Source organism: Podarcis pityusensis, assembly GCF_964106645.2.
Source record: "Podarcis pityusensis genome assembly, chromosome: 15".
NCBI lineage: Eukaryota > Metazoa > Chordata > Lepidosauria > Squamata > Lacertidae > Podarcis > Podarcis pityusensis.
In genome coordinates this window covers 15,808,238-15,835,999 of record NC_138040.1, presented here as the reverse complement: position 1 = coordinate 15,835,999, position 27,762 = coordinate 15,808,238, and the positions used below count along the sequence as shown (strand labels likewise).

At 50.7% G+C, this 27,762-nt stretch overlaps 2 protein-coding genes across 2 annotated transcripts; one reads left to right on the top strand and one right to left on the bottom strand.

Moving 5' to 3' along the window:
* Positions 1–6,868: 6,868 nt before the first annotated feature.
* Positions 6,869–17,017, bottom strand: VPS37D (VPS37D subunit of ESCRT-I). Its single transcript, XM_080983892.1, has 4 exons — positions 16,819–17,017; positions 12,502–12,673; positions 9,629–9,711; positions 6,869–8,685 (listed from the first exon to the last, which is right to left on the bottom strand). Exons 1-4 carry the CDS (start codon positions 16,945–16,947, stop codon positions 8,182–8,184), a joined length of 888 nt encoding a protein of 295 aa, XP_080840018.1. The 5' UTR covers positions 16,948–17,017; the 3' UTR covers positions 6,869–8,181.
* Positions 17,018–21,166: 4,149 nt separating this feature from the next.
* Positions 21,167–24,376, top strand: LOC308464495 (uncharacterized protein; the record flags this gene model as incomplete). Its single annotated transcript, XM_080983836.1, has 1 exon — positions 21,167–24,376. Exon 1 carries the CDS (start codon positions 21,596–21,598, stop codon positions 24,374–24,376), a length of 2,781 nt encoding a protein of 926 aa, XP_080839962.1. The 5' UTR covers positions 21,167–21,595.
* Between the last annotated feature and the right edge of the window lie 3,386 nt (positions 24,377–27,762).

The following is a 27,762-nucleotide window of genomic DNA, read 5'->3' as shown; positions in this document are numbered from 1 at the left end:
GATCTCTCTCCCCCCACCTTCCAGTCCCCCCCCTCTGGGAAAGCGTTGATTTCCTATTAACCTAAGCAGCTGGGGGGGGGGCTAAGAGGACCCCCTCCTCCCCATCAGCGGTTACTTAGCAGCTAGTTCATGAGCATAATAACCTGTCCCTGAAGGCTTGGTGGGAGTGTGGGGGGGGGACGGGACAGGATCCAGCCAACTTAGTTCTCCAGCTATGATTCCAGCAAGAAATGCTTGATTTCTGATGGGGGAGCCACCAGGAGCTCAAGGCAAGGCTGAAACTCCACTCTGTCCCTGATTCCACACAGAGCTGCATTAGCCTGAATGAAGGGGAACAGAGTTTGTGCACCCAAATCAGCATTATTTGGGGTTACTCCAAATCACAGCCACAGCCTTAATGTGTGCATACACAAACACACATGAACTATTTTCAATAGAAACAGAGTATTTAATTATGAGTGATGACATTCAAGCTCCCCCTAGCATTTTCTCCATGGAGTTTTTTTTTTAAGTTTGTGAAAAGGAAAGTGAGCTACCCAACAGCTCATCTATCTATCTATCTATCTATCTATCTATCTATCTATCTATCCGTCTGTCTGTCTGTCTATCTATCTATCCGTCTATCTATCTATCTATCTATCTATCTATCTATCTATCTATCTATCTATCTATCATTAGCATCCTTCTGTCTTGAGAGACAAGGGAGTGTGCTTCTGGGGGTGAAGTCACTGCTGCATTAGCAGCACCAAAGTGACCTCCCCAGGGCACAAGTCTGGGCAGTGTATATGGAGGTCCTGGGCTGCCTAGATGACAAGAATCTCCCCTCTTGGCCTCGCTGATGTGGTCCAAAGGAAAGCAGAGCAAGACATTTGGCACCAGCTTGGCTGCTGGAGTTGCTGGAAGGAGGAGTACAAGGCACCATCCAACCATCTTAGGGACTTCACTCTGGATTTGTGTAGGGTTTACTCCTTAGCCTTTTCTTCTCCCAGATATCCCACAAGGAAGCGGAAGTTTAGGATCAGTCTTCCTTCTCCTAGATGGAAGGTTGACAAGTCCCAAAACTGCCTTTGTGACAGTTTGGACCCACTATTGGTTTTGTCTGTTCAATCCACCAGAACCTGTTGTCACATGCAAAGGAAGTCCCTAACTCACTGAGGGTTTGAGACCTATTGGCTACCCTCACCTGGTTTAGCTGACCAGTTGAAGCTGTTCCTGGGGTATGGCCAGTGTTTCATGCTAACAGCTAATATGAGCCACAGGTGAGAGCTGAGTGCAAAGTGGGGACCAAAGGTGGAGAAACTACCCTAGAAGGAGCATGGTGTACCCTTCTGCTAACACCTCATAAACACATATATGAACGGCAAGCGAAACATGCCCAATTCCTTCAACCGTTCCTCATAAGGTTTGGTTTCCAGGCCCTTTATCACCCTGGTCACCCTTCTCTGCAAACCTCCTAGCTTCTCAATATCCTTCTTAAACTGGGGTGCCCGGAACTGAGCAAAGGAATCTCACCAAAACAGAATATAGCAGTACTGTACATTTCCTCAATGAACTAAGTTACTCCCTCACTTGAGAGTAGACCTGAACAGGAGTCTGCAACAAAGATCCTTTTATTCTTCAGAGGCCATACCCTTGTTGAACATTTCTCTCCCTGCCCTCGTGTGATGTAAAAATATATTACTGAATGTTAGGCCGTATTTATTGTGTTGAATTATTTTGCTCTTTAATTCCTTATTTGTGTTTCTTGATTGATGCCTGGTTTCTGCTCTTAATATCTGCTGGAGGTTTCGCTGTTAATTAAACACACATTTCATGGGTTTTTTTTTGGGGGGGGGGGCATCTTTTAAAACATTCTGTCTTTCCAAGAAGCAGCCACTGCTTGTCTGACTGGGGAGAGCCTCGCCAATATTTTGTCTGGTGCTTCCCCCAAAACAGCAAACACGGCTGTGTTGTGCCGAGGCAAACGCTCACCCTGCCAGCCGGCTGTTCCTGCTATATTTGCAGGAGCTGTTGGTGATGCGAATTTCTGTTGTGATTGAATGTTCTGTTACTGTCTACCCTGGAGAGCGCCGGGCCTGTGGCCCAAGCCATGCTAATTTGTCAAGGCCTGGGCGCAATCCGTTGGAACTTAATACAGCAGGGAACCAGCCCCTCGCTAGAGGGTGTATTGGCTTCCTGCCTCACAGGGGTGTTGTTAGGGTCACCCCAAGCACCTCCTGCCCTGGGTTTTTCACACTGAGCCTCGAATATTGTATTAATTTACAAATCCCTGGACAATTAAGTCCAGAGTTCCTCTGGGATCACCTGATCCCTTAAGATATCCCAGCTCGATCAGTGAGAACATCTGAAGGAGTGCTGTTGATCATTTCCAGAGTTGGTGGGGCTCATATGACAACAATGAGAAGCCAAGACCTGTGGAACTCCCTGCCACTACATACTCAGCAGGCCAACTTTTAAACACCTGTTGTGAACTTTTTTATTCCACCAAGCCAATGCAGGCTATTAAGAATATATCTTTCCACAATGATTTACTAATGCTTGTTTTTAGCTTTTTCGTTTTTCACTTGTTATGCTTTTCCTATCTGCTTTTATGTTTTTATTGCTGTAAACTGCTTTGCTATATTTTTACGGTATACAAATATTTTTATAAGTAAATAAAACAAATATCCTTTTAAACATTTGTCTGAATTGTTAAAGCTTTGCTTATAGGGAAGCTTGCTGTGTTGCAAAGCACAGGGCCTGTGAGACACATGTACCCTGCCATAGTCCATCAGCATCTTAACTTCCAGAGGGTCCGCTCTCCCAGTTTTCCTCACAGATCTACGGGGCATCAATAGGACTTCCTGGGTCCAGTATACTGTATGCCCTTTTAGGGTCCCTTCCAACTCTATAATTACCAACTTGGTTGCCCTCCTCTGCACACCTTCCAGCTTGTCAATGTCCTTTTAACACTTTGATGCCCAGAACTGGACACAGGACACCAGGTGGGGTCTAACCAAGGCAGAACAGAGTGGGGCTATCATTTCCCTTGATCTGGACTCTAGATTTCTGTTGATACAGCCTAGAATTACATTAGCTTTTTTTGCTGCTACATCACACTGTTGACTCATGTTCAGCTTGTGGTCTCAGCAGACCACCTATTCGTCTCATATCCGGAACAGAAATCAATCCAACAAATACAGCTGGTGTTCAATGTTGTTGTTTTCCATGTGACCACCTTTAAGATAGCTGAAGACGGCTTTCATATCACCTCTTGGTCTTCTCCAGGTTAAACTTCCCTAACTCCCTCAATCGTTCCTCATAAGATTCTGTACCAAGTAGCCCTTAGTGCCTTTGTGACATCAGCAGCCATTCCTCCAATCTTCAGCCTGTTCTCAGACCTATCTGCATGCTTAGCAACCAACATGACCATCACATTGCAATGACTGCCATTGTTAGCAGGTCTGCGACCATAGATTTAAGAGATAGGCATGAGCTTAAATAGGCAACTATGCGTTGCCACTGTGGCTACTTTCTGAGACCACAGGGGATTGTGACTTAATGGGCACATCCTCCAAATTTTCATGTGCAAACTGGAAAACAAATTGCACCGCAGGGGGTTGGACTAGATGACCCTTTGGTCCCTTCCAACTTGACAGTTCTATGAAAATCTCATTGTTTCTACCATGATGCTGGTCTCTCGCCCGCCCACATACTTCAATGTCTCTAGAATGCAGATGACCCCTGCAGTTGAAAACGCCGCTGGCAGAAATGTATTCCTTCGATTTATTCCAAAGAATATATTTATATTTATATACTTGTTTCCACACTTATTTTTCCAAAAACATTACATGGAAAAGAAAACGTCCACAAAGACAGCATGGGGTCTACCTTGAAGCTGCCGGAATCGGATTGAGACCGTGGGAATATTTAAAGACCCCCACCCACCCACCCAACCCCTGACACACATGGAAAGTTTTGCAGTGGATCCTGAAAGAGAGAGGTTCTGGCTTATAATGGGGTGGGGGTGGGGAGAGTGTCAAGAAAGTTCAGTTGACCTTTCGGAGACAGGGAGAACCCCAGAAAACTGCCCCTTCCTCTCTTCCCCCACCCCCCGTTTCTCAAATCTTGCAGAAAAAAATCAAATCAGCAAAATTATATTCCAAGAACGAGGCCACTAGGCTTTCTCAGGAAAGTGAGGTCTTTTTTTGGGGGGGGGGGGTTGTTTCTGGATATAGGTGGAAATACATTATCACCCACCTACCCCCCCCCCCAAACCAGGACGTGGGGCTCTTTCAAAGCTCAACCCAGGTGGTTGTATTTTTTTTAAAACCTAGCCATCAAATAGGAAAACTGTTCTGTATCGATGCTAGAAAACCAGCCGCGTTACATTTGCATGCATTTAAATGAATTAAAATATAATTGCCCAATGCCCCCCCCCCTCCTCTCCTTCCTTGGGAGCTGAGACAACTTAGAAGGTTTCAGACAAATTTTGGAATGTCAGATTTCCTCTGCAAATGGAGCCATCCCGCCCCCCACCCCCCGGATATTCTAAAGCAACACCCTCTGTTACATTTCCAGTGAAAACATGGAGTTTGGGCAAATTCATGGATGGAGAGGTATATCGTCAGCCATCCGTCACAACAGCTGAAGAGACATTCCAGGTTCAGGAGTAGTCTGCCTCTGAGCTGCAGTTGTCCCATTGGAAATGACCAATGGGGAATTCTGTTGTGGGCCTCCCAAAGGCATCTGATTGGCTGCAAGTGGAAACAGAACGCTGAACACTGTGGACTTTCAGCCTGATCCAGCAGGGCTCTTGGGACTAGCAGGTTTCAGAGAGCCAGCCTATAAAACCAGGGTGGAGGGCAAACATCTGTGGCCTTCCTCTGGGTGTTGTTAGACTCCCACCAGGCCTAGACAGCATAGCCATTGGCCAGGGATGAAGGGAGATGAAGTCTAACAACACAGGGACCTAAGAAGAGGCTGCTGGATCAGGCCATTGGCCCTTCTATCCCAGCAGCCTTTTATTTTAGAGGGGCCAACTCGATGCCTATGGAAAACCTGCAAGCAGGACCTGAGAGCCTCTCCCCCTCCTGGGATTTCCAGTAATTGGTATTTAGAAGCATTTCTGGCCCTCTAACTGCGGAAGCCCTAACTAGCCATAATGGCTAGTAGTCATCAATGGTCCTCCTCCACGAATTTGTCTCTTTTAAAGCCATCTAGGCTGCTGGCCATCACTGCAGCAGGGAGTTCCACAGTTCAACCTTGCACTGCACAAAAAAGGACTTTCTTTAATCAGTCCTGGCACTTCCAGCATTCAAGATCAGGGGCCACCATAACTACTGCAAAGCCAGGGAGGGGGGCCCTCCGGAGTGCCATGATATAAGCCTGTCAACCCGGTGCCCCCTAGATTAGCATCTAGCAGCCAGCATGACCAGTAGTCAGGGACGATGATGATGTGAGCCGGCGTCTGGCTCCATCTGGAGGGCTACAGGCTCCCTATTCTGGTCCCTTCCAACTCTTCCATTCTATTATTCCATTTCATACCAATAATCCAGTCCCCCCCCCTTTATTTTTGCAAACTGGCTTTGCGTCTGCCAAATTCCACCAAGCTTGACATTTGGGATTCAGACCTCATCAAACACTGTAAACCGCTTCAAGGTTTTTCTTACAGTCAAGCGGAGGATAAATTTTATGAAAATTAAATCGGCGTTTCATTTCAGCTCCCGGGAATATGCCCTCTAGGGTGGGGGGTGGGGGTTTCAGATGATCCTGAATCACAACCCCTCAGTGCCCAATCCTCTACATTTTCTCCTCCAGGAACTGAATTTTGCAGCCGTTCCTTGCGGAGGGAAAATAGGTGGTTGCAATGACTCTGTGACTGGAGAATCTGGCGGCTGCAGCAGTGAGAGGGGTCAGGGATCATACAGTGTAGAAGGAAGACTAGGCTGGCCAGGGGTTCATTTGAACCGGAGTAATCTAGCAAGGCAAAGCAACTGGATGTGCTTTCAGCTCTGGGACCTGTGGAATGCTGACAGTGCCTCTGAGCGTGTGCAGAGTGCATTCCCTTCATCATAGCTGCTGTGCCATGCTCCTGCCTGGGTTTAAGCAAATAAAGAAGGTTCCTCCAGGCCTCCAGCTCAGCTGACAGCTGCTTTCTTCCTCTCACTGTCCCAGACCGCCTGGCTCTCTACATCAGGGGCTGGTTTCTTAGTGCCGGATTGGAGGAGCTGCCCTGGTACACAATCCCTCCTGCTACACAATCACCCCAGCAACCAGCCAGAGGTGGAGGGCGCTGCCGTCCTCCTCTCCCAAAGTGGGATCAGTCACAGGGACGTCATGCCCCATGGAAGAGGGGAGAAGCCGTCCCCTGCCTGAGCACGCTCCCCACAGTCATCTCCCACAGCCGTACCTTTCTCACCAGCTCACCCAGGGACACCCCAAACGCTCTTTCTACACCAGGGATGGCACAGTCAGAGGAGCGACAGCTGCACTCATCCTTACCCATCCCAGCTGTCTGTCTCCAGACGACAGGGCATGCCCCATCTGCAAGAGCTGAAATGAAAATCTCACCGCCCGTCAACAAAAAGCGGGGACCTTTTGACAGTTGGACGCAAATTTCAAGATTTGTTTCGCTCTTTTTAAAAACGTTTTTCGAGACACTTCATACAAATTGCTCATGCAGAGAAGCGGCAGGCAGCCTCATCTGCTGGCAGGTCAGAATACTGCTTTCTGGTTCCCTCGGCAGTGACTGAATGACTCACTTGTACCAGCTCCTGAGGAGGCTGAATAAGAGAAGAAAACCGGGCCAGTGACTCATGCAGAGACACAGAAACCACCTCTTCCATGAGGGAGCACTTGAGACTCTCTGGATTATTTTTTTTTTAAAAAAAAAAACACAAATAAGTTTTCTGGTTCAATCCTCCTTCTCGCTGCAGCCTCCCCCCGTTCCTGACAATTCAAATTTTTGCAAGCACATTCAAGTTAAAACGGCTCAAAAATACATCCTCACCTGGCCCACCCCGCCCCAGTTTTGTGTGTGTGTCGCTCAGCCCTACGTCTTCTGGAAAGACAAATTCCACCCCACCCCACCCCCGCCCCAGACCCTGGCTGAGCCCCACACCCCATACCCTGTTGAATCCGTGTGTGCTGGTTCCACAAACCCATCCTCTAGCCGTGGCCTAACTTTGGGCTTCATGTCCTACCCTGTGCTTCGCAACCTCAGCCCTTGCCCCCCAACCCCCCAAATTAGCCCTCCCAGTTCTACCTCAGAAGCCGCCCCGCCCCCCACCTCACTCCCAACATACAAATTATTGTGAGGAGGCAAGGGGGAGAAGGAGAATTCAGCTTCTGGCTCAGAAAAAACAACAACACACCCCGCCAACAGAATATCTGCCTGTGCCCAACTCCCTTCACCCCACACCCCCACCCCAAATGTGCTCTACTCTACCCCTTTTCTTGGTCTTTCCCTCTGGCTTCCAAAATGGAGACACTTGTGCTATATAGGGGAAGTTCCGTTTGTGGGCTGGGTCTGGAGGACAGGCGTTCCCACCCAGAGTCAGCCGCCTCAAAGCAGAATGGGGGGCAGCCTGCAAGCCTCTCTCTCTCTCAGGGGTGCCAAATGGAATAAAATATTGGGGGGCTCAGGTAAACCCCGCCCCGCATAATCGATCACAAGACGCGGCACACGCACACCATTTAAATGGCAATGCCTATCAACTTTGGGGGGCCCCCTCAAATATTTTATGGGGACGACGACGAAGGGACCTCGGCCCCCGAGAGTTGGCTCCTATGCTCTTTCTGGCGTCGAATGGGTGCAGAATGGTCATAGGGTCCCCCCACAAAAAAGGAGAGGGGTGGAGCTAAATATAGACTTTCCCTTATTTCTAAATGATGGGGGAGGGCAGCCCCCCTCCCTGGCCCTCCGGCACCTATACTTACAATAACGTTTGATAGCCCCAGCCGGCCAGGCAGCCCCAAGAGATGGGAGACAGAGACAGCGCCGAGCGTCTAAATCATATAGGACACCCCCCTGTAGCTGCCATAGTCCTGCCCCACCCCAACGCCCCAGCTCCGGGCAAGTCTGGGCGGGCAGAGTGATCGGCAGGTCGAGGGGGTGCTGGCGGCGCCGCGCCCCGGACCCTGGCCCGTCTCGTCTCGCGACGGAGGCTCCGGTAAAAACGGTCCGTCAGCTGCGGTCGGCTACCGGTGTGGCGGCTCCTTCTTCTTCTGCTGGGGAGGCAGGTGGGCCTGCGCCAGGTGGATGTGTCCAATCAGGCTCAAGGGCGAGCTCACGAAGGGAGCGGCAGGGTGCGAGGTGGCCAGGGCCGGCAGGCAGCACTTTTGGGGGCCGCTCCCCACCGGGATGGGGAGCACGGCCTCCGAGGGGATGAGGAACGCTGGCGCCAAGCGCAGCTGGAAGACCTTGGGGGGCGGCCCGTTTGGCGCTGGAGGAGGGGCTTGGGCCGAAGGCGGTGGCGGAGGCGGCGCTGGCACTGGCACTGGGAGGGCGGGGGAGACGGCGGGCGGCTCCTCGCTGCCGGGGCTGGGCTTGTCCTTGGCCTTCTCCAGTTTCTCCAGTTTGAGGGCACTCTGCAGTTTCTCCAGCTGGGTGCGGCGCAGGTGGGAGAGCATTCGGGCGTGCTGGAAAGACTCCACAAAGGTCTCCACGGGGAGGTCCCAGCAGAGAAACTGCTCCATCTGCTCCTGGAAATAAACAGGGTGTGGGGAGGAAGGAATGGGAGAATTCAAGCAAGCCTCTGGAGGGCCTTCCGCCCCTCTCGCCCCCTCCTTGAAGTGGGTTGGACTAGATGACCCTCGGACCCCCTTTATGAAAGTAAAGCGAAGAGGGAAAAGTGAAACCTGCAGGGCCCAATTTATACAGAGAGGTCAGGGACAGGGAACCCTGTTCAGCCCAGAGCCATGTTCCCTTCTTGGAAACCTTCGTGTGCAAGTGGTGGGTGGAGCCAGGACCAAAAGTGGGTGGGACAACGAACACAAATCTTATACAGTGGTACCTCGGAAGTCGAACAGAATCCATTCTGCAAGTCCGTTCGACTTCCAAAACGTTCAGAAACCAAAGCGCGGCTCCAGCAGCCAATCGGAAGCTGCGGAAGCCCTGTCCGACATTCGGGTGCCAAAGAAGGTCTGCAAACCGGAACACTCACTTCCGGGTTTGTGGCGTTCAGGAGCCAAAACGTTCAACTTGCAAGGTGTTCGGGATCCAAGGTACAACTGTATTGCAATTTTAGGTTGCAAACCGCCCTGAGATCAACAGGTGAAGGGTGGTATACAAATTTAATTAAAGAATAAATGATAAACCTCTGCAGGGGAGGTTGGTTTTGCAAACCTTCACACACCCCCATCTGTGCTGCGATCCCTACACTGTTCTATGGTTCTGCGATCTCAACCCGCAGGGTTAAAGGGAATTGCCCACCATGGCAAAAACACCCAAGGAGTTTCCTCCTCCTCTCGCAGAACTCAGCAGGGAGGATGAGGCTGAGCAGAAAACATGGCTTATTGGGCTCTGGTGCCCCCAGCTGATGGACTCCCTGACAACCCTACAACACAGTTTTGTGGGGCAGACGGCCATATGCACTTCAGTGCGAGTGTTTCCCCTCACTACTAGCCCCCCATCATGGCAACTCACCTCCACCTTGGCCTCCACACCGTCCAGCTCAGCTTGCAGCCTGCTCACAGCGTTCTCGGGGGTCCACTTGGCCATACAGGCCCCTGCCAGGCAAAAAAGCAGCCTCAGTCGCAGACACTCCTTCCCCAGTGCCCTCACTCTTCCCTCCCACGAAGCAGGGTTTAATCCCAAGGCACCATCGGGGCTTCACCTTCCTTCTCCATCCTGCTCTAGGAAACGGAACATTAGTCCGAGTCAGCGAAACAACAGGTGATCTACCATCGTGGTAAGTTCCTAGTCCTCATGGTTTTTAATGTTTGATGTTTTACTGTGTGAGATGTTTCAATTTGTTGGGAGCCTCCAGAGTGGCTGGGGCAACCCAGTTAGATGGTTGGCATACAAATAATAAAAGATAATGATGAATACAAGCTGCCTTTAGTGTTGGACTCACTGGTCCATCTACCTTTAGCCTGTCTGCTCTGATGGGCAGCTGCCCTCCAGAATTTCAGAAAGGCATCTCTCCCAGCCTGCTACCTGGAGGCGTCAGGGATTGACCCCCTGGCAGCCTTCCTGGGGAAGAGGGATTGTAAAACCACGCTGGGATCTGTAGCTCTGGGAGGGGAATAGGGGCTTCCTAACTGTTCTCAGCACGCTAAACAAACAACACTTCCCAGAATTCTTTGGGGAAAACCATGACTGTTCAAAGTGGTATCACAGTCCTCTAAATGTATGGGGTGAATCTGGCCATAGTCCCAAACTTCTGGAGGACACCAGGTTGGCAAAAGTCTGTTTAGTGTACAGAACTAGTGGGATGGGCAAGTTGCTGAATAAATTGCTTTGTTTTGATGTTTTCCCACCCTCTTTAAACTGCATTGTAGTTTTTGTTGTGACATGGGGACTTGCAAATTGCTTTCAGAAGATTCCCTTCCTGACCAGGGACTGCCTGAACACTCACATCCCAACTTGATCACTGAGATTATCTGCAGGAACATCGCTGGCCATTCCCCGGGTTGGTGATGCTTGTTTGACAACAACGAGAAACCGAACCTTTGGTGTCCTGTGGAACTCTCTGCCATTAGAGATTCAGCAGGTGCCTTCTGTGTCGGCATTTAAACACCTGCTGGAAACTATTCTATTCTGCCAATACTTCACAGGCAATTGTAAATACATCCTTCCTCATTGGTTGACTGCTGTCTGTTTTTAACCTTTTTATGGTTTTATTGTTGAACACTGCTTTGATTGTGTGTTTTTTTTTATTTTAAAAACATGATATATAGTGGTAAATAAATGCAGTTTCTCAAATGAACAAATAAAAGGGACAGGTTCCTGGAGGGGTGACCTCAATGCCCCATCATTCCGGTCCAAGAGTGACTCCACACAAGCAATTGGGTCTCATGCAGCTCTGCTAATGGGAATCACAGGCTTCCTAAGCATCCCTGTAGGATGTGTTGGGGGCTAGTGGTCCACAGCCCAATCCAGACTGCCAGATGTTTGCATACATACAGGGGTGCTTAATGCCATTTTTGTCTCTCTCACACTTCAAGCCAAAAGAATAGCTGTCTTGTAAAAGTATGAGGCTCTCCTGCTAAGCCACACTACATACACCAGACTTCCCCAACCAGATATTTTGGATCCCAAGTCCCTTCTGCTCTCTGCAGCTGGCATGGCTATCAATATTTATTATTACCTATTAAACTTTGAGGGTTGTTTTGTTTTTGTTTTAAAGTGACTTAAGGCAATAAAAAAAACCCCACACGTTTAAACCAGCCCAGGACAAAACACAGAGAAAAATCTAAAATGTCTTCATCATTTTAAAACGCAAGGATAAAGCACCCCACCCACGGAAGGAGGCCACAGAGAATTCACAGCCAAAGGTCAGGCAGAAAAGAAATGTTTTGTGTATGTTGAGGTGGTGCCAGGCAAGTCTCCTGCGGAGAGCTTCGCACAAGTGGGGAGCCACCACCAAAAAGTCCTTTCGACCCTTGAGGTTTATGGTTTTAGGAACCATCTTAATTTTATGGTTGAATGTTGTTTTTAATTGTTTTTAATACTGCGTTTTAATGCTGTAAGCCATCTTAGGGTGATGGGTGGGCAATTAACAACAACAGGAAGCTTCTATCCTAGGGCATGGCATGGTGGATGGGGGAGTAGGAAGAGGCTATGACATGCTATTCTAGGATGCTAGCGTGGCTCAAGGATAGGGTCACTGGGTCAGGAGCATCCCAGAAGCTGAGATTTCAGGACCCAAAGCTGAGAGTTAGGGTGATATCACAGGGGGCGGCCCCTGGTGGTTCTTCCTCTGTGCTCCCTCCTATCACTGAGCCCTGGAGATGGAGGTTAATTGGGAGAGGGGAGAAGGAAGGGCAGACTCCCACCCTAGAGAATCTATGCAATAATTTGCAGCCAGCTTCCCCTGCCACCTGGGCCAGCCCAACCTGCAGACTTCAGGTGAGCCCTGGAGGTCAGGCAGCCCTGCTCATGGGACACACCAATCTGACAAAGCCCAACTCTAATTCCTACCCTTTGGAACTGCCTGCCTATTGAGATCAGGCAGGTGCCTTTGCTGCACTCTTTCCCCTGCTAAAGACATTTTTTGTTTAAACGAGCCTGGTCTGTTGTTTTTAGTTTATTGCTGGTTTTATTTTTCTTTTAATGTCTTAGCAGTTTTTACTAATAATCTTACAGTTTTATTCTTTTTGCAAACAGCTCTGAGGTTTTCTACAAGGAGGCGGTTTAGAAGCGTTAGGAAATAAACAGCAAATAAGTCACAAAAGCATGTGCAGAATTCCCCTTCCGTGCAGAGAGCCACAGCTGGCAGACAACCGGAAAGAGGGGTCAGGCGAGGCTCAAAGAAAGATGGCTGCCAGGCTTGGCTATGGGGGGAGCGGGCTCACCCAGCCGCTGCTGCTTGTCCCGGCATGTCTCCCGCAGTTCCCTCAGCTCCTGATACTTGATGGCCAGGGAGGCCTTGCCGTTCTCCAGCCGTGGTTGCAGTGCAAGGTTCTGCTTCGCCAAGGCGTAGTTGGAGGCCAGGCGCCTCTCCCGTTCCAGCTGCAAGTTCTGGAACTGCAACAGACAGACAGACAGAGCGTTAAACTGTGGAACTCCCTCCCACAGGAAGACGCAGGGCTGGCCACCAATTTGGGTGGCTTTAAAAGAGGACTGGATAAATTCAAGGAGGAGAATAAAGCTATCAATGGCTATTTGACAGGATGGCTTATGCTCTGCCTCCACGGTTGGAGGAATAATATTTTAGGGTAGGTGGGTGAGGCTGAGTTTGGTTGTTTTCGGCTACTAGTCTAGTTGGTGTGCAGGATGGGGGAAGCCATACAGAGGCTCTTCTCTCAGCCTCACAGGCACGCTTCGCGGGGATGTGGGAAAAGGTCTTGTCCAGGCACCCCCAAACTTGGCCCTCCAGATGTTTTGGGACTACAGTTCCCATCATCCCTAACCACTGGTCCTGTTAGCTAGGGATGATGGGAATTGTAGTCCCAAAACAGCTGGAGGGCCAAGTTTGGGGGTGCCTGGTCTTCTCAGTGGCTGCCCCCAGACTGAGGAACTCCCTCCCTAGAGAAACCAAACTCGCTCCCTCTTTGTTGCACTTCCGCCAGCAGATGAAGACCGCTTCATTCCAACAGGCTTTTTGGGGAACCGGCTGTTTTTAAAGAAAAGGGCTTTTAAATAGTGCCACATCTGTATTTTATTAGATCTGTTTTTATATTGTTTTGTTAGAGCTTAATTACTTTTTAACTATCATCTTTTATATGATTTTAGCCTTCTGTGCTTTATCTGTCTTGTTTTAATTTGTGTAAGCTGCCTTGAATCCCTGTCTGGGGAAAAGGCAGGATATAAATATAACAACAACGACAACAACAACAACAAAGGATTGGCCTTGCAATCCTCTGCAGTATGCGGCTTGACTAACTTGCTTGAGCTACCTGTTTGCTCACCAGGCACCTTTTCTGCGGCTCGGCCATCCTCTGTTTCTTGCAAATGGTGCAACTGTTTGGTCCATGAGGCAGGGACCTCTTCTCAAAGTGCCAGGCACATTGATGGTGTTGTGTTATTGATATTAAATTGATGGACTGGTTTTTAAACTTATTAAAAGCTTTTGTGCCATAAACAGCTCCTATCCAGAGCAGAATGCAATCTTTAATGGCAGACCGACACAGTCTTGGCAGACGTCAAGTAGGTTTTTGTAATATGCCGGCGACCAAAACAATTCAAAGCTGGAGGAAACAAGGGCGTCCCTTCACAGACAGGGAAAGCCAAGCTCTAGAGCAGTGGAGCCACCAATACAAAGGCCCCGCTTCATAACAGAGAGCCCACGGGGTGGGGGAGAGGATGGATGGAGGAGTAAACCAATAAACTTAATTATAAAACAACAGGAAGAAGAACCATGCAGTATGGCTAAAACTGTGAACAGAGAGGATTTTTATCTAACACCCATGAACTCACTTAGTGGTGCCTTTGGGTAAATAATCACCACTCAGCCTCAGTTTTCCTTTCTGCAATATGGGGATAAGAAGCAAGCTGCGACTTTACAAGGATAACCGGACAGAATGTCTCTGTGCCACAAGGCAACTAAAGTTTAGATTCTAAACTGCTGACTATCACAACTGTCACAGACAATGACAACATCTCTCCTCAGAGCAGGCTCCCAGCTCTCTCCTGTCCTTGCCCAAGCTATGAACATTCTGGGGTCTTTAAGGCTCCTGTTTCTGAAACCTTAAGTTCTCGTGGCTCAGGCAAGCAACAGTGGCTTCAGAGCCCCTGTGTGGAAGAAACCAGCTACATCTGCTTAACAAACACAAGAGGAGGCCTGGATCAGGCCAAAGGGGGCCCATTTGGCTCAGCATCCCATTCTCACAGTGACCAACCAGACGCCCTGATGGGAAGCCCACAAGCAAGAGCCCTCTCCCCTCTTGCTGTTCCCAGCAACAGAGTTTCCAACTCTGGAGGCACAGCATAGCCCTGCCGTGGCGAGTAGCCTTTGATAGCTTTATTGTCCTCCATGAATTTGTCTAATTCTCTTTAAAAGCCACCCGCATTGGTGGCCCCCTGTGGAAGTGAGTTCCATAGTTTAACCACGCAACGCAGGAAGGACTTCCTCTTATCTGTCCCAAACCTCCCAACATTCACTTTTATCAGATGGGTCAGAGCGGGATGCTTCTCTGCTCCACCAACCCATATCCAACAGCTAGATCCGCTCAGCGCTCTTGAGTTTGCAGCAGGGCCAATGAGAAACTGCGACGGTGCCCACCTCTGCCTAACCTGCTGCCCTGACTGAGCCTCAGAGCAAGATGGCATCTGGACTCTCCCCCCCCCCCCGAAGACGCGTCTAATTCTTCCAAGATGACACACTGCACAGAGCAACAATTCTTTAAGCAATTCTCAAATAGCATTGCAAGTATGATGCCTGCTACAAGGCTTTGTTTAGGTCCCCCCCCCCCAACAACCAGGGTGGGCAGACAGGGCCTTGCATCACCCACCCCAGTTTTAATCCTGGCTAAATGTCCACACGATGTGGAATCCTTTCTACACCCAGGCCCTATTTGGGAGCCTCTCTGGGGCACTGAGTGGGGCGGAGTTGTGGGACCACACAGGGATGGTCCCGGGGTCCTCTGAAACCCTCGTGGGGCACCCCACAGAGAAACAGTTATTCCAGAGCAGTTAACCGGGACAAATCCAGGAAACGGTGTGGGGGGGGGGGATCTCCTGCTTCCCAGGGTCGCGAGGCGAAGGTGCCTTTCTGAGATAAACAGACCCGACGTATTCTTGGGAGAATGGACAGCAACAGCAGTCTGTGACGTGTCTGGATGGGGGTGGGGGTGGACACAAAATTGAGTGGGCCTGTAAAGGTTTTGGGGAGCCAGAATTAGGAGGCGGGGGGTGGGATTCCTGGAACGGGGAAGGCTAGTTAGATTTAGTAGGGGTTGGCCAAAAACAAAAAAGAGGATGTCCTTTGTTTCCATGGCTCTCTGTCGGAAAGGCAAAACCCTACGCCATCCGTGATCCAAATGTATGAAAGGCTCTGGCAATTATTTGGCAAGCCCACCCACCCACCCTGCAAACAATACAGACAGCAACAGCCACCTCCCCCAAATAAAATAAAAATAAATCCTCTGGCTGATTCAGGGAGCCTTGGATGGATCCCAAACTCCCTTCCTAAGGGTGCAGAAAAACAAAACAGACAGGGGGGTGCGGGGAGGGTGCGTGGGTTTGCGATTGTGAGCATTGGGGCTGGTTTTGGAGGGGAGGGAGGGGGCACCCCAGGATGGAGGCTCCAAACCCACCCAGACAAAGCATCCAGGCCCTTGCAGCCTCCCTCACACACACACACCTCGACCCTCAACTGGTATCGCCAGTGGCATAGAGATAACAAAGAAGGAGCCTTTGCAAAAACTGCTGCAAGGGGGCGGTTAATTTTTTGGGGAGGGGGGGTCCAAGTGACAGGTGTCTGGGGAAGCAGCAGAATATTAAAATCACGGTGCAAAAGCGCTCGGTGGCATCTATTTTGGTAGGGGGGGTGGGTAACTGAGGAAGTGGGGTGCCAAGGAAACAGCAGCTGTGCTCAAATTTGTTTGGGGTGTCCTGGTAGGAGCTTTGAAGGTAAGTGGGGGGCATTATGGTCCCCCCCCCCCAAATTGGATTGGGGGTAAGATGGAGAGGCACATCGGCCAGGTTGGGAGGCAGTCAGGGAGCGGCTGGTTTGCCCCACAGGATTGCACATTTGGGGGGCATGGGCATGGGGTGTTTTGGGGGGTCATAGCCACAAGCCTCTGTGGAAAGGCCGTCAGTGGTGGTGCTGGACACCGTCTCTGGGCACCAAGCACAGGCCTGGCTGGATTGGCACTGTGCCCCCCATGCCATGCCCCCCTCATCAGCGGGCACCCTCTCTGCAATAGGGTTTTGGGGTGTGTGGCACGGCCCCAGAGGAGGGCAGTGGCAGGCCTGATGGGGGCATCGGTGCCCCCTTTGTGTGCTGTGGGTGTTTTAATTGGCGGGGGGGGGGTGGATTAGATGGATGGCGGGGTGGGGTGGGGGTCGGTTACATGTTTGGACCGGGAGGGGGCTGGGATATGCATCCCGATGCATGCTATCCAAGCGATGCGTGCAAAAAAGAGGCAGGATGCGACCCCCCCCCGTCCCACCTCTCCCTCCCAGGGGCCCGATCCTCTCCTCCTCGGGGGTCCCGATCCTGAGCTTACCTTCCTGCTCAGCTTGACGATGCGCTCCAGCCACGTCTCGTCCCGCATGAGGGCGCGGAGCTGCGCGGTGCTGAGCGCCCCGAAGCCCAGGTCCACCGCCGAGCCCCGCGGGCCCCGATCGCGCTCCATGGTGGGGACGGCCGAGCCGACGGAGCAGCAGCAGCGGCGGCCGCACCTGGAGGCGCGCGATCCTCCACCTGCACCTGCAGCGCCGCCGCGGGCCGCCAGGGGGCGCCCTCGGCCGCGCCGACGCTCTTAAAGGGGACGCCGACGCCGACGCCGACGACGCTTTCCCGGTATGGAAAAAAGGCGGTGGGCGCGGCAGGAGGAAGAAGGGGCGGGCGGGGGAGGGAAAGCTTTAAAGCAGCCCCCTCCTCGCAAAACAGCGGGAAGGGGGGGTCGCCTAAAGGGGACGGGTCCTTTGCTGCCTTGGCCTCTTAAGCAGGAGATTCTGAGCATGTTAAGAGTGCTTTCTCTCAGCCTCCCAGCGGGCGAGCAAGCAAAAGGGGGCGGGGTTTCTGCTGCCTTGGCGTCTGAAGTGAAATCAGTAGTGTCATTTAACAAAACTGTATATCCTCTCCGAGCATCTGATCACATCTCAACAAGGAGGAGCTTCTGACCACGCTAAGGGTGCCTTTTAGTCCTCCTCCCATGGGGGAAAGCAGGAGAAAGGGGGCGGGGCTCCTGCTGCTTTGACAAAATGAGCTTTTGAGCATGTCAAGTGTGCTTTCTCTCAACTCCCCCCAAAACACCGAGGACTGGTGGGTCACTGTCACAGGATTCTGGGCTTGATAGATTGGCCTTTTGGTTTCATCCAGCTACACAGCTCTTCTTGTGACCTCTTTGGAGAAAATAATAATACTGCAAAAATGAAGACTAGGAACTGAGTTGTAGCTTGGTGGCCAGAAGCCCAAATCCAATTCCTCCCTGTATCTGTAAGATGGAGCAACCTCACAGGGTCATTGTAAGGAGGATTACAGTGAGCATTTGTTTGACGTTTAGTACTTGAGCGAAAGGATTCTGGACTTTTGGCTTGACCTAGCTGGTGTTAGGTTCTAGGTGATGTGAGATTAGAGGCGGGAGGGCACTTGTGAGCAGGGCTTTTTAGTGGTGGCACCCTGGTGATGAAAGAGAATAACTGTATGCTTAGCAATAAAGCACTGGGCTACTCTGAGGGCCTTCAGATCAAAGCCCCATCTCTGCCACAGACACTCTTCAGCCTTGGCCCAACCAGAGTTGGTTTCCTGGGGTTAGAAGAAGCTCACGCTTGTGTGTTCATACTCGATCTCGCACCCCTCAAGAGCAACGTCTGAATGTGTGCACCTGAATCTTCTTGCTGCCCCAACCCTCTGGGGCTCACATCCCAGCAGTAGGTGTGGTCAGAAGTAGCCGAGGCTACTTAACACTCCTTAGGCACCAGGCAACTGGTGCATTTACACATTCACACCACAATCACACCAGTTCCTGCATTGCAAAGGGTTGGACTGGATGACCCTTTAGGTTCCCTCCACCTCTACAATTCTACAATTCTACACAGAGGGGGACACACACTCAGTTGGTGCAGGAATTGTGAGATAGCTGGTAAAAGAGACAGGAGGAAAACTTTTTTTTTGTATTTGATCTTGATCTTTATTATTTATTATGTTCCATTCTATCATGCCTTCTTCCCAGACTGCGACTCAAGGCGATTTACACAAATTTAAACAACGGGGGGGGGGGGGGATACAAAAAGCTAAAAGCATGTAGGTAATTGTTTAAAAGTAATTAAACTCTAATAGATTTAATGCAATGTAGAAAGCAAATCTATTAAAATACAGCTAATAAAAACCGTGCAGGACTATCTAACAAAATTTATATTCTGCTTACTAGGACAAAAGGCCTCTCAGAGGTTTTCAACGCAGTCTAAAATAGTCATTTAAAATACCTTTTTTAAGAAAAACATTAAAAGCAAGTTACATTAATTTTTTTACAAACAAAACCAATGTTTTGTTGTTTTTTGGGGAAAAAAACCTCATAGCAGTTTAAATTCAAATGTACACTTTCCTGTGGTGATATTGGGGCCTGAATGGGCCAGCCAGCCTTGGGGTAAACAGTCTCCACGGAAAAGTCTTGGACTTGTGCTGATCTTCCTTGAAGATTCCCATCATCGCCTGATGCTCAGCTCTTGTGAAGGCGCCTCCTGCTGGTTATGAGCAATGTCAGAAGCTGTGGTGGCTGGCTAGGTGAAAGCCAGGGATCCAACCAGTGAGTTGCGCTAGATTAACATAGTAAAATGATAAATAAATCAATAAACAAACAAATAAATGATAAGATCGTCTCCAGGTGTTTGCAGTAAATCTTCTTTAAACATCAATGATGGTATTCTACTAAGTACTGAACTTTGCTGGTCTCGGCTTTTAATTTGACTGTGGACTTTTAAAAATTATTTAAGGATGGTTTCCTACCGTGCATCTTCATTTGTTCTTGAGTACTTTTTCTTTCTTGTGAAACTTTAAAAAAAAATAGAAAAAGTGAAAAACTAAGAATAATAATGGGTGGTCTCCAATTAAGTTCTACTCAGAGCGGATTCACTGGAATTAACAACATGATGAACTTAGGTCTTTTAATTTGAACGGGTTTACTCTGAGTAGAACTTAGTAGGTTACAAGTTCATAATAGTAATAATATTACAATAAAATTTCTAATAATATACAGTCAGTCAATGAGCAATTAACACAGAGATTCAGTTCACACATGTATAGTGGGAATAACTGCATTGCCCACTTCGCAGGGTTGTTGTAAGAAAAAAGCACAGATTGCGAAGCCTGGGGTTTAGGAGAGTGCTTTTCCCACCTGCCAGGCCACCTAAGTGCTTCCATCATTTTGCCACAGAAAGTGTAGGGAAATGCAGCTGCAGGGCCTTTTTGGTGGTGACCCCATCTCTTTGGAACACTTTCCAGGAACCCAGCAAATGGAGACTGTGATTCCTGCACTTCAGGGGTTGGACTAGATGACCCTATCGGTCCCAGCTCTACAATTCAATGATTCAAAGGCGTTTCTCTTAAATGTTACCAGTAGTTTGGGCTGAATCTCTGTTAGCTCTCTTCCTATAGTATGAGGAAACAATTTTTTTTTCAGTCCGAGAGCCACATTCCCCTCAGGGCAACCTCCTGAGGGTCACCTGCCAGTGGTGGGTGTGGCCAGAGGAAAACTGGGTGGAGCAGCCAAGGCAAAATTTACCTTTGTATAGTAGGCTAGTGTCTACACACCCACAGACAGTCCTCCATCCAGACAAAAAAAGGAGTAAGAACAGAATTCAAGGATGCATCCCAGCCAGGCAAAAGCGGGCCCATTGAGGGGCTTGGGTTGGGGAGCACTCTGAGGGCCAAACATAAAGGCCTGGAGGGTCACATTCAGCCATCGGGCATAAGGTTCACCACCCCTGTTCTAGTGCATTGACCGGTGTTGTTCAAAACTGGCATCTTTATAAACGTTTATAAAGTGCAAGTAGATAAATAGGTACCTCTTTATAGCGGGAAGGTAAACGGCATTTCCGTGTGCTGCGCTGGAGCTGGCTCGCCAGGGCAGCTTCGTCACGCTTTCCACCTGACCCGGAAGTGTCTCCGGACAGCGCTGGCCCCTGGCCTCTTAAGTGAGATGGGCGCACAACCCTAGAGTCGGACACGACTGGCCCGTACGGGCAGGGGTACCTTTACCTTTACCTTTAGAATTATAGGGCCTCTACAATGCAGGGTAAAAGCCATGGTTTTCCCAGTAGTGATGTATGGAAGTGAGAGCTGGACCATAAAGAAGGCTGATCACCAAAGAATTGATGCTTTTGAATTATGGTGCTGGAGGAGACTCTTGAGAGTCCCGTGGACTGCAAGAAGATCAAACCTCTCCATTCTTCAGGAAATCAGCCCTGAGTGCTCACTGGAAGGACAGATCCTGAAGCTGAGGCTCCAATACTTTGGCCACCTCATGAGAAGAGAAGACTCCCTGGAAAAGACCCTGATGTTGGGAAGGGTGGAGGGCACAAGGAGAAGGGGACGACAGAGGACAAGATGGTTGGATACTGTTCTCGAAGCTACCAGCATGAGTTTGACCAAACTGCAGGAGGCAGTGGAAGACGGAAGTGCCTGGCATGCTCTGGTCCAGGGGGTCACGAAGAGTCAGACACGACTAAACAACAACAACAACACAATGCAGGGATCACACGTAAAGCATCCATGACAGATGGCCATCCAGCCTCTGCTTAAAAACCTCCAAGGAAGGAGAGTCCACCACCTTTCAAAGGCGTCTGTTCAACTGTCTCTAAGCTCTGGAACGGTCACTGCTATTTTTCTATTAAAAGAGGGAACTCACCATGAACGCCATCCTGGCAATGGTGCCCACTGAGAGGAGCCGGAACTCAGTTCCGGTGAGTCCTGGTTGAAAAAAAGCCCTTTAAAGTTGTTCAGACCTGCAGGGAAATTTCATCATTTTGGACCTGGGGATGCAGGGCCAACATTGCAGGGTCAGAGAGATGCAGTGCTTTGAAGGGCCGTGCATAGGAGAGGAGGCCATGGCTTCTAGGCAGGTCCTCAGGGTTGTGTCTGATGACATCACAGTCCAGCAGGATGACATCACGGCTTTGTGATCTTGCCAGGACCCTGCCGAGCTGTGGAAATGAAGGGGCCCTTGAAGATGCTCCCAGAACAACCAGGTGCTTTATGGAGGGCCCAAGATCACCTGTGCTTAGCACTGCCGGCAGGGCTTGTGCCCCAACGGAGGAGGACCAGGGGAAGCCAGCGGCGCCATGGGCTCCAATGAGAAGGGGTCGCCCGCCAGGATGGTTCTGCCTGTTCCCGCCAACGTAGCCCAAGAGCCCCGCCAGGGCTCTCCCCGGCGAAGCAGAGAGACCCAGAGGAACACGTCCCCTCGACGAGAAGGAGCCTCCGGCACCCGGTCCCATCGAGGGAGCAGCCCTCAGAGAGCCAGTGAGTTTCTCAGAAGCTCCTCGCCCCCCAGAGGGAGCGATGCAGGCCAGAGCACCTCCCCTCGGCGAGGAAGTGAACTGTCCCAGAATGCATTGCCCCAGAGGGGAAGCGTCAGCGAGGCTCCTCGGAGACTGTCCGTTCCGCCGGCTGCCTCTTCACGGAAGGGAAGCGAGGTCTCCCAGGGCACCCTTTCTCAGAGGGGGGCCGAGGAACCCCGAAGGCCGTCTGCTCCAAGAGGGCCAAACCACCTCGTTCTGGGCCCTTCTCTGCGGAGAGGGAGTGGGGTCTCCGAGAATTCATTCTACCAACAACCGGGTGACCTTCCGCGGAACAATTCTCCCTACAGAGGAAGCGACGCTTTCTGGAGCAGGACCTCCTCGCCAAAAGGGGGCGAACTCCCAGCTGGGACCTCATCCCGCCGAGCGAGTGAGCTCTCCCAGGGACCTGCCTTGAGGTCAGGGTGTCAGGAAGAAAACGAGCTCTCCTTCGGGGGTCCTCCGCAGAGAGGGAGGACGTCCATCTGGAACATCTCCCCTCAGCCGGTGGTGGACTACCGGTGCGGCAAGTGTTCCATCCAGCCGGGGCAGCTCACCATGACGAACAGTCAGATGCTGATGGCGATGCAACAGAGCCTCAATTCACAACGGGAGGAAATCTACCAGAGGTCCCGGGCTGCATCCAGAATAGGGAGAACCCAAGTAGACAACAGATGCATCCCCATCTCCCCAAATCCGAGTGACTTGCCCCAGGTGACAACCCAGAGCTATTTGAGGCCTATGGCAAGTCCCAGGGAGGATTCTGCACAAGTAAATCCCCCAAAGAGGGAATCCTTTCAGGTGCCCAAGGCGTTTCCCCAGCTGGCACTGGAATTGGGACCACAGGACACCTGCCAGCCACCTCGGAAACTCATCCGCAAACACGTCCCTAACCCCAAGGATGAGTGGACCCAGACGGAACCGGCCTACAAGGTCTCCGTTTTCCCAAAGAGCGACTCTCCTCAAGCAGAGGTGTGGTTGGCCCTTCCTCTCCCCACAGAGGCTGAAGCAAGGAGGAGCTCTCTTGAACCGCACTCTGAACCCACCCGCCGGAAGAGCTCTCCTCCCAGGGAGCCAGACACGAGGCGGGTCACCCCTGAACCGCCCCCTGAACCCACCCGCCGAAGGAGCTCTCCTCCCAGGGAGCCAGACGCAAGGCGAGGCACCCATGAGCCCCCTCAAGAACCCACCCGCCGGAAGAGCTCTCCTCCCAGGGAGCCAGATCCGAGGCGGGGCACCCTTGAACCACCCCCTGAACCCACCCGCCGAAGGAGCTCTCCTCCCAGGGAGCCAGACGCGAAGCGGACCTCCCTCCAGGCAAGGTCTGAACCAATCCAGGCCATCTACAGGCCTTCCCTGCACCCTGTGTATGAATCTGAGTATCGCTGCCCAATGCACCAGGAGATGGAGGATGCTTGGAAGCGGGCTCTCTCCCCGGGGCATGAGCCAACTGGCCAGCAACCCCTTTCCACCGCCGAACAGAGAAAAAGTTCCCTCCAAGCCCGGCTCGAACCGGCTCCAAGGGGATCCGTCCCTCAGGAGCCTGAGGCAAGAAGGGTCTCCTTGCTGAAAGATGTCGAAGCCAAGAGGACCCCCCTCCAAACAGTCCCCAAATCCACAATTCGTGTGCCCCCCTGGCCTGACTCTCTGCCGCAAGAATTCCAGCCTGTCTACAGACCTGCTTCCCACCCAGAGAGCGAATCTGAGTACAGGTGCCCTTTTCATAAAGAAATGGAGGCAGCCCTCAGCCGGTCCGCCCCTCCAGGGACTGATATTCCACACAGGGGCTCCCTCGTCAGGGAGACCCCACAGCACGGGAGCCTTGGGCCAGCTTGGACCCAGTCAGAACCTGGCCTTGATGCCCATCAGGTTCCGAGAGGTTCTCTTCAGCCCACCACCGCCACCATAGCAAGACCCAGGCCCTTGTCGGATCCAGAGGCCACCGTGAACTGGGGACTCTTGCCTCCAAGGCCCTTAAGCAAGTTTGGGCCTCAGTCAACTTGGTGGCCTTTGCTCCAGCCAGGCCAAAGCCCTCCCACCCCGGATGTGATGGACAGGCACCTCAGCCTACCAGCTCCAGACTTTGGAGAGAAGCATCCCAGCTTAGCTCTGCATTTGAGGGAGAAGCCCTGCAGCTTGCCAGCTCCAGATTTGAGGGAGAAGCCTCGCTCCAGCTTAGCTCCGGACTTGAGGGAGATGTTAAGCAGCCCGCCGGCTCCGGACCCAGCAAAGGTCGCGGTGGCTTTTCCTGGGGAGCTGGAGGAAGCCTTGCGTTTGCCGCAGGATGCCATTTCCACCTCAAGCCAAGACCTGCCAAGACAGCCAGCGTGTTTTGAAGAGCCGTCTGCCCACCTGGACCAGAGGCCGCAGTGTGTGGGCCCCAGCAGTGAGGCCGATGACCTCATCAACCTGCGGCGAGGGAAGGACCCCCTGAGGTTTAGTGCTTTCTTTGTGGGTATGTTGCAGGAGTCTGCTGGGCTGCATCTCATGCCACCAGGCCGGGCAGAGGAGGGCAGAGGAGGCTGCGCTCATCAGAGGCAAGGTGGATTTGCAGAGATGAAATAAAAAGCCCCCCCTCCACCCCGTTAGTTCCAAAATAATAATAATAATAATAATAATAATAATAATAATAACAGCAATAACAACAACAACATGAAATCAGCTTTAACTGTGATTACTGCATTGTAAGGGGTTGGACTAGATAACCCTTTGTGTCCCTGCCAGTTCTGCAAATCTATGATTACCCGTTTGCATGTGGAAGGTCCTGCGTTCCATTCCTGGTGTCCCAAGTTAGGTAGGTTTCTTTGCCTGAAACTCTGAAGAGGTACTGCTGCTGCCAGTCAGAGTGGCCAGTGCTGAGGTAGGCAGGGCTGGACACAGTAGTGCAGTCATCAGACCCGGTGAGGGCTGGTCCAATACATTTTGCCGCCTGAGGCAAAGGACAAGATGATACCCGCCCCCATTTGACATACAGAATCTGACTGGACTCACAAATGACTCTTATTTTGACAACATCCCCAACTGCGCCTGAGGCAGGAGGGCAGCTTAGGGGGCGCAGGAGGAAGGGTTGCAGGACTGCTGTTTGCCACTCCTACGGCACCTGCCGCCTGAGGCTGCTGCCTCACTCTGAAGAAGGATCCCACTGCCTGTTCAGCTGAGTTCCATCCATGAGTTTGGAGGTTGGCACCACCTTCTCCCCACTCAAGCTCCTTTGGGAAGAAGGCAGGGTATAAATTCAGTCAACAGAAGGCCTTTGGTCAGCCCCGTGTGAAAAAATTGCTGCCCAAGGTCGCTGTCTCAACCTGCCTTATGGTAGGGCTGGCTCTCAGTCTAGTTCCTGTTCATCTAAGGGCAAGGCAGAAAAAATACTGAAGTGTCCTTTTCAGTCTCTCTCATTCCATATTTTCACAGTTTGCATTAAATAAAAAAAATCCCCATGAAAATTCACCAGCATTTTACTGTGATTTCTTCCCAATATACACCTTATTGCATGTAATATTGCATAATCTACTTGTTTTGGCAAAACAGCTTCCCCATATGAAATGCATTTCTTTATGTCATTATGCCAGACATATGCCTTTTAATGCACACTTTACTGCACCAAGTACATGCACTTCTGCACATGTTGCTTGGATGGAGAAATGCATTGCAAATTTCAGAGAAATGCGAATTTTGTAAGATGAACTGTGTTTTGGTAGGCAGATTGATTTGGGAAGTGCGGATCAGGTGGCTCCACCTTAAAATGAGGAAAGGATGGGATTTCTCCACCTCTTCCAAGCACGATCCTACATATGGCACTCATTCAGGTCAGCAGAGTCAGGGTCACAGTGCAGTGTAACATTAATTGGAGATGCCCTTACGGATTGAACTAAGGACCTTCTGCATGCCAAGCAGGTTGCTTTGCCACCAGTGGCAGCTGCTGCCCATTGGGAATGGTTGTGTATGTGTGTGTAAGGCACAGAGTCCGACACTAGGGGGTGCCAGAGGCAATGGCAGGTGGGGCCAACGAATCCTTGTTTGGAGGGGGCCTGGAAGAGACAAGAGGGGAAGATTACTGTTGTTGCTGTTGCTGCTGTTATTACTTATTTATTTTGTAAAAACAAAACAAAACCCTCAAGGCAGTTTACAAAGAGAATACAGTGGTACCTTGGTTCTCAAACTTAATCCGTTCCGAATTCCGTTCCAAAACCAAAGCGTTCCAAAACCAAGGCGCACTTCTCCATAGAAAGTAATGCAAAATGGATTAATCCGTTCCAGATTTTTAAAAACAACCCCTAAAACAGCAATTTAGCATGAATTTTTACTATCTAATGAGACCATTGATTCATAAAATGAAAACAATAAACAATGTACTGCAGTCACACAATCAATCAATCAGTAGCTGGACTGGATTTCACACAGTCACAAAAAAGAGCCACGAAAACAAAAACGCAAAAACAAAAAACGCTGAGACAGACCTCGGCGTAACACTCAAAACAGAAGTGTGGCACTCCAATTAGAAGCATAACACTCAAAACGAAGCACGTTCGGCTTCCAAAAAAAGTTCACAAACCGGAACACTTACTTCCGGGTTTGCAGTGTTTGGGTTCCAAGTTGTTTGAGTACCAAGACATTTCAGAACCAAGGGACCACTGTAAAGCAATAAAATTATCAGTGAAACCAACTCTTTAAAACATTTTAAAAGAATCAAAACCAGCAATAAACCCAAAACAGCAAAACGTCCGTCAGCATTCTACCTGCCTGGGTAAGCTTGCCTAAACTAAAACGCTTTTAGCAGGCACCAAAAAGAGGAGAGCTCTGGTACCCCCTGATGTCAGAAGGCAGGGAGCTCCAGAAAATAGATGCTGCCCCACTAAAAGGTTAATTTCCCTACATCCCACCAGCCCCAGGGGCCAGCATGCCCAAAGTTTGGGGATGAGTTGGAGTCTGACAATATCTTGGGGAGCCCCCACATATATCCCTCTCCCAAACCCTCATGCAAGCTGCTGGCTCTGTTTGCTGGTAGCAGGGCTGGATCCGAGCCAAAACAAGGCCCTGGTTCTCAGCTTTCGAGGGGCAGAACAGCTTGTGAAGACCCTCAAGGTTGCCACTGGGAAAGGCGTGGGGCCTGTGCCACCTTCTCTGCCACCACTGTGGGCTCGGCTTCGCCAGAGTGCCTCTCCTCCCCGGGCAAGGAGGTGGTGCGGACGCCAGCCTTTGACTCCTTCTTCTCCTCCTGAGTTCAGGAGCCTGGCCAATAAAAATAATCCCGCAAGCAGGATCCCCAGGCTGGCTGGCTAGCTTCCCTTCCTCTCCGATGCTGCACTGCAGCTCCTAATGCTTCTTTCCCTCTTCCTCTGTTCTAGATGTCTCGGACGAGATGCACACGGACGTTCTCTGGTGGCTGAAAGGTGGGTGTTTTTGGAGCGCAATCCCAGGGGGCGAGAGGGAAGGGAAAGAAAGCAGAGTTCCTGTTTTGATTTGTCATTGTGTGTCTGTGCTGAAATGGCTCTGTGGCCTTTCCTGAAATTGTCCCTTCCTGGGATCCTTTTCCTGCAAGCCCTGAAGATGTAGGACCAGGGCCAAATCGGGGGGTGTGTTCGGTGTCACAGATTAACAAAAACTTGCTGCTCCTCCCAGCAAGGCGTTGCCCATTTTCTAGTTATTCCATTCGCTGCTGCTTGACTAGCAAGTGGGGAGTCTTAAGTAGTGCCGTGATCCTGACTTAGGAGTAAACCCCACTGGACACAGCAGGGCTTCCGAGTAAATTCCCTCACTAGGTTGTTGTGGGGATAAAATGAAAAAGGGGAGACCATGTGCACACCACCTTGAACTCCTCAGAGAAAAAGGTGGGAAATAAACACACTAAAAAAAATAAATTGCTATCAGAAGAGAAGCATGTCCCATTACACAGCAGCCGAATCAATACAGTGGTACCTCGGGTTACAGACGCTTCAGGTTACATGCGCTTC

Bases quoted from the DNA above. Each gene is read 5' to 3' on its own strand.
- VPS37D (XM_080983892.1), bottom strand. From the start codon at position 16,947: ATGGAGCGCGATCGGGGCCCGCGGGGCTCGGCGGTGGACCTGGGCTTC. The intron at 12,674-16,818 runs GTAAGCTCAGGA...TGTCTGTTGCAG, and splicing joins TCGTCAAGCTGAGCAGGAAG to TTCCAGAACTTGCAGCTGGA. The intron at 8,686-9,628 runs GTGAGTTGCCAT...GTTTATTTCCAG, and splicing joins GTGTGGAGGCCAAGGTGGAG to GAGCAGATGGAGCAGTTTCT.